Raw genomic sequence first — 12508 nt, 5'->3', positions numbered from 1 at the left:
GCACTACTGTGACTCAAATAATCACTTGTTTTTAGGGGGATTTGCTAATGTAGAATTGGTTTCTTATCTTCCCAGCCCCTAGTGAGCCTTTACTGTGCAAATTCGCTGATGGAGGACAAAAGAAGCGACAGAATCAAAGCAAATACACCCAGAATGGAAGGCCTTGGCCCAGAGAAGGAGAGGTGAGTCCTGACTGACTTTTGCTCAGAAATATAGCAGCGGATATCTCTCAGAATGGTGGTAAGACAGACATTTGGGACCCTGATGAAATCGGGTCCTGTAGAAAATCACATGGCTTCGAAGGGGGCAAATGAGTAGGCCTATATTAATGTGCACAGGATAAAATTACTTGAGGAGGAGTGTAGGACTTCAAAATTGACCTCAGTTCTGTACTACAATAAGTCTTCTGTCTTTAACCAAGCCTTAACCCAATATATACTCACTGAAAGAATTATCCACAAACAATTGATCCATAATTGTGTAGTAGCCAAGAAATATTTTCAATGAAATCAATAGTGAGAGTTGAATGTGTTTGGGAAAAAACACAAATTTAGATTTATTTTATTCTCCCATTGAGATATTCTACTTGCGCATATATGTGTATTTATGCATTTTCCTATTTGTTCATAAATGTGTTGATATGTATTTTATATATGTATATAATAATATAAAAATGGCATTTTCTGTTGGTCAAGAAAAAGGGAGAAAAGTTCACATACATAGGGTTTCGTTTTTCACAACAAAAAGAAAAGCACTGAGCAGTTAATTATCCATTTACCCTCTTAACATAAGAGAGTAGAAAAGCAAGCATATGCATCCAATGACACTTGGGAATTAATTCCTTTTGGTTATTTTTGTTGTAAGAAGACAAGGAAAAGGTGTCTGGGCTTCTAAGGGGTCTTTTTATTCTTTGTGAAATGGAATGGAGTTGCTTGAATGACTTGAATAAACGTTATTTTGTACCAAGGCCTTAATTTCAACAGAAGAGCTTTATTTCCTATTTCTATTCAAAGCACCTACTTCTCCATTTCTCATTTAAGAGGCATCCCACTTGATGCATCATTAACAGTTGTAAGGAAGGAAAAGAGGGTGGGGTTTTCCTCAGCAAAACCTTTAGCCATTTTTTAGTTTCTAACACTTGTCTGTTTTGAGTATTTCCATGCAGGTCTCAAAACCCCTCTTAAATTGTATAGTTATGTTCAAATATTGTATAATTTATAACTCATTTTTTTAAGACATGAAAAAGAGAATCACCACTGAACACTTGAAACTAATGAAAAGGAAAGTTTGAAAACTTCAATTTAGAAAGGCTATTTGTGTTATGTTCAAAAAAAGGAGAGGAAAGGGAATGACCCTTGTATTTTTAGGTAAGGGTTAGTGATCAGCAGTTAGCCCCATTGCCCCCAAAAGACAGCTGATTTCTGAGAACACTCATTATGACATCCATCCGATTCCAAACATCTGTAGTCTAGAAAGACTCATTTGATCTTAAAATTCTATTGGGTCAAATGCTCGCTGGTGAGAGAGATTTCTGGATCATAGACCATCACCAAGAACCTTGATGGTCAATTAGATGACTTGGCAGTGAAGACCAAAACCTCAGTTCCTGTCCCCATAAGAACCTGAATTATCACACCCACAAAAAGGATGCCAGCTTGAGCAAGACACTGCTCTTGAATCTACATTTCTTAGGAACCAAACCAATAAACATAAGAGAAATGTAGACTTAGAGCTGCCACATACAAATCTAGGGCTTTAGATTGAGATCATGATAAAGACCATGTGTACTATTGCCACAGAAGCATTGTGGAGTCAAGTTTAGCACACAGAGCATCTTGTAGTAAAATATAGGTTTTAAACATATATTTCTAATCTCTATTTTCAAAAGTTGCATTTTAAGAGTTCTACATTTTCCTGTTGAACTGTGAAAATCAAGGGTAAATTTATCGGTGACCCATAAAAATGTATTCCAAGTATGTAGACACATTCAGAGGAAAGAAACTAGGAAAAGAAGTGGTGTGCACTAAAAATATGCTTGTCAGATATCTTGATTTTGAGATAAGCATATTAATTTTTACACCTAGATTGTGGTCTTAGGGTAGACATTCTGAATGTTGCATAACTTTGTGTGCCCATCATAATATATATTTTTGTTTCTATTTCCCCTTGCATTGTGCTTGCTAGAGTAAATTATGTTAGCATCATTGATAAAGTATGACATAAAGCAAATTATTCCTATGTAAGCAATATTTAATTAATTTTTATATACCAGGAAATTCTAATTACTGTATTTCATTGTTTCTAAGACACATGTTTTCATTGTTTTTCCACATCTTAACACTTCTGAAATTGGTTCTCCTCTTCTAATCAATGGCATTATTATAAGACAATTTGCATTTGCTCTTGTTAGTCACCTGGGGAAACTACCTACATTCTCTGTTTAAGGTCTTTGACCACACTGACTGCATGAATTGAAACTCTAACCAAAGCAAGGACTATGGGTCAGATTCTTGGGAGAGATTTTCTTTGTGTCCTTCCAGTGTTAAGACTGAGACATAGATCTTCCCTTGAACTCAATTTCTGATGGATGGTCTTATTTTCCATTTACTTTTTTTTCCTTTTTTTAGAAAGCAAACCAAATCACCTTTATTATGTTTTGTTAATCACCATACGTTACATCATTAGTTTTTGATGTAGTGTTCCATGATTCATCGTTTGCATATAACACCCAGTGCTCCATTCAGTACGTGCCCTCTTTAATACCCATCACCAGGCTAACCCATCCCACCACCTCCCTCCCCTCTAGAACCACAGTTTGTTTCTCAGAGTCCATAGTCTCTCATAGTTTGTCTCCCCCTCCGATTTCCCCCTCTTCATTTTTCCCCTCCTGCTATCTTCTTCTTTTTCTTCTTTTTCGTTTTTTTTTTTTTTTTTTTTTAACATATAATGTATTATTTGTTTCAGAGGTACAGGTCTGTAATTCAACAGTCTTACACAATTCACAGCACTCACCATAGCAGATACCATCCCCAATGTCTATCACCCAGCCACCCCATCCTTCCCAACCCCACCACTCCAGCAACCCTCAGTTTGTTTCCTGAGATTAAGAATTCCTCATATCAGTGAGGTCATATGATACATGTCTTTCTCTGATTGACTTATTTTGCTCAGCATAATACCCTCCAGTTCCACCCACATCATTGCAAATGGCAAGATTTCATTCCTTTTGATGGCTGCATAATATTCCATTGTATATACATATACCACATCTTCTTTATCCATTCATCTGTCGATGGACATCTTGGCTCTTTCCATAGTTTGGCTATTGTGGACATTGCTGCTATAAACATCGGGGTGCACGTACCCCTTCGGAACCCTACATTTGTATCTTTGGGGTAAATACGCAGTAGTGCAATTGCTGAGTCATATGGTAGCTCTATTTTCAACTTTTTGAGGAACCTCCATACTGTTTTCCAGAGTGGCTGCACCAGCTTGCATGCCCACCAACAGTGTAGGAGGGTTCCCCTTTCTCCACATCCCCGCCAACATCTGTCATTTCCTGACTTGTTAATTTTAGCCATTCTGAGTGGTGTGAGCTGGTATCTCACTGAGGTTTTGATTTGGATTTCCCTGATGCTGAGTGACGTTGAGCACTTTTCCATGTGTCTTTTGGCCTTTTGAATGTCTTCCTTGGAAAAATGTCTGTTCATATCTTTTGCCCATTTCATGATTGGATCATTTGTTCTTTGGGTGTTGAGTTTGATAAGTTCTTTATAGATTTTGGATACGCCCTTTATCTGATATGTCATTTGCAAATATCTTCTCCCATAATGTCAGTTGTCTTTTGGTTTTGTTAACTGTTTTTTTTGCTGTGCAAAAGCTTTTTATCTTGATGAAGTCCCAGTAGTTCATTTTTGCCCTTGCTTCCCTTGCCTTTGGCCATGTTTCTAGGAAGAAGTTGCTGCAGCTGAGGTCGAAGAAGTTGCTGCCTGTGTTCTCCTTTAGGATTTGGATGGACTCCTGTCTCACATTGAGGTCTTTCAACCATTTGGAGTCTATTTTTGTGTGTGGTGTAAGGAAATAGTCCCGTTTCATTCTTCTTCATGTGGCTGTCCAATTTTGCCAACACCATTTGTTGAAGAGACTGTCTTTTTTCCATTGGACATTCTTTCCTGCTTTGTCAAAGATGACTTGACCATAGAGTTGAGGGTCCATTTCTGGGCTCTCTATTCTGTTCCATTGATCTATGTGTCTGTTTTTGTGCCAGTACCATACTGTCTTGATGATCACAGCTTTGTAACAGAGCTGGAAGTCCAGAATTGTGATGCCGCCAGCTTTGCTTTTTTTTTTCAACATTCCTCTGGCTATTCGGGTTCTTTCTGGTTCCATACAAATTTTAGGATTATTTGTTCCATTTCTTTGGAAAAAGTGGATGGTATTTTGATGGGGATTGCATTGAATGTGTAGATTGCTCTAGGTAGCATTGACATCTTCACAATATTTGTTCTTCCAATCCGTGAGCATGGAACGTTTTTCCATTTCTTTATGTCTTCCTCAATTTCTTTCATGAATATTTTATAGTTTTCAGAGTACAGATCCCTTGCCTCTTTGGTTAGATTTATTCCTAGTATCTTATGGTTTTGGGTGCAATTGTAAATGGGATCAACTCCTTAATTTCTCTTTCTTCTGTCTTGTTGTTGGTGTATAGGAACGCCACTGATTTCTGTGCACTGATTTTATATCCTGCCACTTGACTGAATTCCTGTATGCGTTCTAGCAGTTTTGGGGTGGAGTCTTTTGGGTTTTCCACATAAAGTATCATATCATCTGCAAAGAGTGAGAGTTTGACTTCTTCTTTGCCGATTTGGATGCCTTTTATTTCTTTTTGTTGTCTGATTGCTGTGGCTAGGACTTCTAGTACTATGTTGAATAGCAGTGGTGATAGTGGATATCCCTGCCATGTTCCTGACCTTAGGGGGAAGGCTCTCAGTTTTTCCCCATTGAGAATGATATTAGCTGTGGGTTTTTCATAAATGGTTTTTATGATATTGAGGTATGTACCTTCTATCCCTATACTCTGAAGAGTTTTAATCAAAAAAGGATGCTCTACTTTGTCAAAGGTTTTTTCTGTATCTATTGAGAGGGTCATATGGTTCTTGTTCTTTCTTTTATTAATAAAAAAAAATTGTGTCACATTGATTGATTTGTGGATGTTGAACCAACTTGCAGCCCAGGGATAAATCCCACTTGGTCGTGGTGAATAATCCTTTTAATGTACTGTTGGATCCTATTGGCTAGTATTTTGGTGAGAAGTTTTGCATCCATGTTCATCAAGGATATTGGTCTGTAATTCTCCTTTTTGATGGGGTCTTTGTCTGGTTTTGGGATGAAGGTAATGGTGGCCTCATAAAATGAGTTTGGAAGTTTTCCTTCCATTTCTATTTTTTGGAACATTTTCAGAAGAACAGGTATTAATTCTTCTTTAACTGTTTGGTAGAATTCCCCTGGGAGGCCATCTGGCCCTGGGCTTTTGTTTATTGGGAGATTTTGGATGACTGCTTCAATTTCCTTAGTGGTTATAGGTCTGTTCAGGTTTTCTATTTCTTCCTGGCTCAGTTTTGGTAGTTGATACTCTCTGGGAATGCATCCATTTCTTCCAGATTATCTAATTTGCTGGCATATAGTTGCGCATAATATGTTCTTATAATTGTTAGTATTTCTTTGGTGTTGGTTGTGATCTCTCCTGTTTCATTTTTGATTTTGTTGATTTGGGTCCTTTCTCTTTTCTTTTTGATAAGTCTAGCCAGGGGTTTATCAATCTTGTTAATTCTTTCAGAGAACCAGCTCTTTGTTTCGTTGATCTGCTCTAATGTTCTTTTGGTTTCTATTTGATTGATTTCTGCTCTGATCTTTATTATTTCTCTTCTCCTGCTGGGTTTAGGCTTTATTTGCTGTTCTCTTTCCAGCTCCTTTAGGTGTACGGTTAGGTTGTGTATTTGAGACCTTTCTTGTTTCTTGAGAAAGGCTTCTATTGCTATATACGTTCCTCTTAGGACTGCCTTTGCTGTATCCCAAAGATTTTAAATAGTTGTGTTTTCATTTTCTTTGGTTTCCATGAATTTTTTTAATTCTTCTTTAATTTCCTGGTTGACCCATTCATTCTTTAGTAGGATGCTCTTTAGCCTCCATGTATTTGAGTTCTTTCCAACTTTCCTCTTGTGATTGAGTTCTAGTTTCAAAGCATTATGGTTTGAAAATAAGCAGGGAATGATCCCAGTCTTTTGGTACCGGTTGAGACCTGATTTGTGACCTAGGATGTGATCTATTCTGGAGAATGTTCCATGGGCACTAGAGAAGAATGTGTATTCCATTGCTTTGGGATGGAATGTTCTGAATATGTCTGTGAAGTCCATTTGGTGCAGTGTGTCATTTAAAGTCTTTATTTCCTTGTTGATCTTTTGCTTAGACGATCTGTCCATTTCAGTGAGGGGGGTGTTAAAGTCCCCCACTATTATTGTACTGTTGTCAATGTGTTTCTTTGCTTTTGCTATTAATTGCCTTATATAATTGGCTGCTCCCATGTTAGGGGCATAGATATTTACAATTGTTAGATCTTCTTGTTGGATAGATCCTTTAAGTATGATATAGTGTCCTTCCTCATCTCTTATTACAGTCTTTGGTTTAAAATCTAATTTGTCTGTATAAGGATTGCCACCCCAGCTTTCTTTTGGTGTCCATTAGCATGGTAAATGGTTTTCACCCCCTCACTTTCAATCTGGGGGTGTCTTTGGTTCTAAAATGAGTCTCTTGCAGACAGCATATCGATGGGTCTTGTTTTTTCATCCAGTCTGTTAGCCTGTGTCTTTTGATTGGGGCATTTAGCCCATTTACATTCAGGGTAACTATTGAAAGATAGGAATTTAGTGCCATTGTATTGCCTGTAAGGTGAGTGTGACCGTATATTGTCCGTGTTCCTTTCTGGCCTATGTTGCTTTTAGGCTCTCTCTTTGCTTAGAGGACCCCTTTCAATATTTCTTGTAGGACTGGTTTTGTGTTTGCAAATTCCTTTAGTTTTTGTTTGTGGAAGCTTTTTATCTCTCCTTCTATTTTCAGTGACAGCCGAGCTGGATATAGTATTCTTGGCTGCATATTTTTCTCATTTAGTGCTCTGAATATATCATTCCAGTCCTTTCTGGCCTGCCAGGTCTCTGTGGATAGGTCTATTGCCAATCTAATGTTTCTACCATTGTAGGTTACAGATCTCTTCTTCCAAGCTGCTTTCAGGATTTTCTCTTTGTCTCTGAGACTCGTAAGTTTTACTATTAGATGTCGGGGTGTTTACCTATTTTTATTGATTTTGAGAGGGGTTCTCTGTGCCTCCTGGATTTTGATGCCTGTTTCCTTCCCCAAATTCAGGAAGTTCTCTGCTATAATTTGCTCCAGTATACCTTCTGCCCCTCTCTCTCTTTCATCTTTTTCTGGGATCCCAATTATTCTAATGTTGTTTCGTTCTATGGTATCACTTATCTCAGTTTCTGCCCTTGTGATCCAGTAGTTGTTTATCTCTCTTTTTCTTCGCTTATTTTCCATCATTTGGCCTCCTATATCACTAATTCTCTCTTCTGCCTGATTTATCCTAGCAGTCAGAGCCCCCATTTTTTATTGCACCTCATTAATAGCCTTTTTGATTTCGACTTGGTTAGATTTTATTTCTTTTATTTCTCCAGAAAGGGTTTCTCTAATAACTTCCATGCTTTTTTCAAACCTAGCTAGTACCTTTAAAACCATCATTTTGAACTCTAGTTCAGACATCATACCAATGTCCGTAATGAGTAGGTCCCTGACAGTCGGTACTGCCTCTCGTTCTTTTTGTTGAGGTGATTATTTCCACTTGTCATTTTGTGCAGAGGAGAATAGATGAATGAGAGAACAAAATGCTAACAGGGTAACAATGTCCCCAGAAAATATACTCTAAACAAATCAGAAAAGACCTGAAGCCGGGGGAAAAGAAAGGGAAAGAAAGAAAAAAGAAAAAGATAAAAACAAACAAAAACACATCAAAACAAAAAAACCAGAATATGTTCAAATATGATCAGGCGGGTGCATAGATCAGTGCCACACCCTAGATTTTGGGTGTATTTTGGTCTGTTAAAAGAAAGTGCCTCCCAAAATTTTAAGGAAAGGAAAACTTATATATGTACAAAAATAAGGGTTAATATGATGAAGTGATGGAATATGAATGTACAGATGAAAATTATAAAAGATTTTATAAAAGGAATTGATAAGATAAGAAGTTGAAAAAAGAAAGAAGAGGATTTAAAAAAAAAAAGAAAAAAAAAAAGGTAGAGAATGTGATCAGGCAGGAGACTAGAACAAAGCCATACACTAGAGATTTAGGGTATATTTTGATCTGTTAGAAGAAACTGTATCTCAAAATTTTAAAGAGAGAACAACATATATATATATATATATATATGCCAAAAATAAGGGTAACTGCTGTGAAGGATAGAATATGACTCTAAAATGAAAAATAAAATAAAAAAATAAAAATGTTTTTTTAAAACATTTGATAAGATGTTGGTTGAAAAAGGGAAAAAGAAAAATTCAAAAAAAGAAGTTTAAAAAAATTAACTTTTAAAGACTAGGAATCATGGGAAAAAAGCCATCAATTCTGTGTGCAGTATTGCCCTAGTGCTGGAGTTCGGCTGTTCTCATTGATTGGTAAACTTGGTCTTGGGTGGTGGTTCTTGCTGATCTTTTGAGGGAGGGGCCTGTTGCTGTGGTTCTCAAATGTCTTTGCTGGAGGCAGAATTGCCCTGCCCTTGCAGGTCTGGGCTAAGTAATCTGCTCAGGTTTGCTCTCAGGAGCTTTTGTTCCCTGCAAGCTTTCCATACAGCTTTGGAGGACGAGAGTGAAAATGGCGGCCTCCCAGTCTCTGCCCTGGAGGAGCTGAGAACTCAGGACCCCAATCCTCAGTGTGCCCCCAGAGAAAAGCAGTCACTCCCGTCTTCCCGGTCTCTGGCCGCACTCCATGCTCACCCGGCTCTGTGACCGAGCATTTCTGTCTCTGGCACATGACCTCGATTGGAGTCTCCAAACCCAGCATATCCCTGTGGTGCACTCCCGTGCCGCTCCTTCCGAGGGAGGAAGGGGAGTCTCTCCGGATCTGCCACTTTTTGGGTCCCTGCTGGAAGAGCAGTGGCCCGACTGTGCTGTGGATCACAGTTTATGGCAATCCTGAGCTGAGACCCTGTACCTCGGCTCTGTGTCTGCAGCCGGCTTCCCCGCTCTGATACTTGGGAGCTCGGCCGCACTCAGGCATCCTGGTCTTTCTGTGACCCTGAGGGTCCTGAGACCACACTGTCCCTGCGAGGGTTACACCTCTGCTTAGCCACTGGAGCGACGTCCCTCAGTGGAGCCAACTTCTAAAATTTCTGATTTTGTGCTCTGCTGCTCTATCACTTGCCAGTAGCAGCTGATGGAGGCCCCCCGCCCCGCCATCTATCTTCCTGAATATTGCCTCTCTTCACTTCTCTGCACGTCCACCTTCCATAAAGTGGTCACTTTTCTGTTCAGAGTTGCTGCTATTCTTTTCTTTGATTTCCTGTTGAGTTCATAGTTGTTCAGAATGGTTTGATCCTATGTAGCTGAATTCCTGGGACCAGATGAAATTTAGGTCTCCTACTCCTCTGCCATTTTTCTCCTCCTTGTTTTCCATTTTCTTTGTAGCCCTTTGGCATCCCAATGTTATAAGAAGATCATTTTGGGTGTTTTTACTTGTTTGCATGCTTTTTGGTTTTCGTTTTTGTTGTTGTTGTTGTTTTTTGCTTTTTGGAGTTTTTTTTGTTATATAAAATAATGGAAAATATTTCAATCACTGTTGTCTGATAAAATGTAAGATGGTAATTTCAATTCTGATGCTTCAGCATTTGGGATAATAGCACAGAATGAGGCTTATGTTTTCTCTGCCTCTCTCTTGAACATCAGGTAAAAAAAAAAGATAATGTGAAATGGATTTCTCTTGAAATGTTTAACTATCTTAGAAGTACCTAAAGCATTCACAAATGATAAGCTAATGAAATTTAATTTATTATGTAATGCTATTTTCTTCTGAGGGCATTTTGATAACAGTTCTTTTAGCATAGTTAGTGAAATGTACTTCTTTACAAAAAAATCTAGTACTGAAAACTTTATACACATAAATTAGTGTAAATTAGCAAGGTTTTGAAATACAAATATATGCTGCTGGACATGTTTTTGCATAAGTGAAATACACAGGGATATTTTAAAGTTATTAACTAATCTCTCAAGTGACAACCAAAACTCTAAGCAGAATGATCAGAGATTGGGGCTATTAGGCCTCTCGTTCCCAGTGTTCTATGGTTCTCATCATTTTACTTCTTAATATAGCAATCCACAAACTCTTTGGTCTCAGTATCTCTCTATACTCTTAAAAATTATTTATTAGTTCATCAAAAAACAATAAGCCCATCCCATGTTAACAAAATCCTTATATTTTTATAGGAAATATTGTATCTTTCAAATTTTGAGAATAGTACTCTTTTACATTTTTGCAAATCACTTTAATGCCTGACTTAATAAAAGATGACCAGATTTGCATATCTGCATCAGCATTCAACCTGTTGCAATATTCTCTTTGGTTTAATCATTTGAAGAAGATCTTAACTCCACATAGACATGTCATTGGAAAAGGGAGGACCTGTGGATCTCCTAAATGTATCTCAGGAACCCTCAGGTGTCCTTAGCCCACACTTTGAGAACTACTGTCCTAGAGATACTTGAGCCAAGCATAGGGCTCATATTCAACTTCCATATATCAGAAAAGCCAGTGTGCTTGTTAAAATAGTAAGACATATTTGTTTCATTAAATAAGTAACCGCTGGCACTAATCCTTCAGTGCAACCCCTCCAACCCTTCCTCTATGACGCCTCCTGCAGGACCTCTTATGATCTCACAAGAATGGGGTGCTAGCTGGTATAGCAGGAGTTTCCCAGGATCCTACTCCAGCATTTACATTCTGAGTGGCCAGTGCTTCTGCCATAATGGTGATGCAATGTTTTAATGTCACCCCTAGTTCAGAAATGGTCTCACTTTATCATCACTATGACTATCAAGAAATGCACTGGCTAGATATCCCCTTGCAGCTGAGGCCATATTCTTTACTTCAGGCAAAATGTTTCCCGAGTTGATCTTGTTAATGCTCTCCCAAATGACTGGTCTGGAATCAGGAATAGAATCGGGAACCAGGAATCAAAAATATATCAGGAGTCACAGGAATAAAGGGCTATGGCATAAAGAATGTAGTCAACGGTATTGTAATAGGGTTGTATGGTGACAGATGGGAGCTACATGTGTGAGCATAGCATAAGGTATAGACTTGTCAAATCACTATTTTGTACACCTGAAACTAATACAACATTGTATGTCAACTCTACTTAAATGAAAAAATTAAAAACAAGCAAATAAATATATATAATTTCAATAATATGTATAATTACACACACACACATCTATATATAAATCAGGGACATGAAGAAGAACTCCTGCTACTTCTTCCTGTATTTCCAAAGAATGCTTTTCCAATGACTACCAAAAAGCCACTAAATTTGTTTGGTACCCAAATATTTTGCACAGCTGATCAAAAATATTCAACTATGTTGTAAAGATGAATGGCTTAAATCAAAAGATGCATGTTTTGGGCGCCTGGGTGGCTCAGTTGGTTAAGCGACTGCCTTCGGCTCAGGTCATGATCCTGGAGTCCCGGGATCGAGTCCCATATTGGGCTCCTTGCTCAGCAGGGGGTCTGCTTCTCCCTCTGACCCTCCCCCCTCTCATGTGCTTGCTCTCTCTCATTCTCTCTCTCTCAAATAAATAAATAAAATCTTTTAAAAAAAAAAGATGCATGTTTCTACTACGATGATTAGAGTCACTCAAACCTTGACGTTACTTTATGTTGACATTTGTTGTGACTAGTCTCTAGATTTCCTTCAGAATTTTCAAATATAAGTAAATGCTGTGTGTCAAATCACAGACGATGGTGATATTTCCCCAAGTTTTCATGCTGGGACATTATCCTTAAATAGTGCAAATATCAGAAACAAACTATTTCTCACTAGCTTCAAAACTCTAGTCTAGCTTCCATAAGATCTTTCCAAGCCCTATAGTAATTGAGTCAGTAAATGTCATTGATAACAATTGCTTCGGGAATTGGACTTCCAAGAAATAGTATTTTGGATGACACAAGAGACAGGGCAATTGAACAAGAAGTAGCCCAACAAAGTATTCAAATATCTAGTGAAGAAATGTCAAGATTTTATTATAAAAACTAAAAGCAATAAAATGGTGTTTCTTGCTTTTATATGATTTACAGTTCTATGCTAGAGTCAATTTCAAAACAATAAGCAATAACAAATATGTTCTCTTTATGTGATGCTCTGAAGATATTTTCCTTACTGTGGAAACAAAACATTTAATGAGATTGTCTTCA

The 12508-nt window shown here is 37.9% G+C and overlaps 1 protein-coding gene across 13 annotated transcripts in view; it reads left to right on the top strand.

Annotated features, from left to right (window-relative positions):
* RBMS3 (RNA binding motif single stranded interacting protein 3) overlaps positions 1-12508 on the top strand; it is a 739797-nt gene that overhangs the window by 589203 nt on the left and 138086 nt on the right. For all 13 annotated transcript variants that reach the window (XM_034993359.1, XM_034993406.1, XM_034993350.1 and 10 more), the window contains exon 7: positions 76-182. In XM_034993359.1, coding sequence (XP_034849250.1) covers positions 76-182 — 107 coding nt within the window. The remainder of the gene's footprint in view (positions 1-75; positions 183-12508) is intronic.

Source organism: Mirounga leonina, unplaced genomic scaffold (assembly GCF_011800145.1).
Source record: "Mirounga leonina isolate KUSES-001 unplaced genomic scaffold, KU_Mleo_1.0 Mir_115, whole genome shotgun sequence".
NCBI classification, from domain to species: Eukaryota; Metazoa; Chordata; class Mammalia; order Carnivora; family Phocidae; genus Mirounga; species Mirounga leonina.
This window is presented reverse-complemented; position numbering and strand designations above follow the sequence as displayed.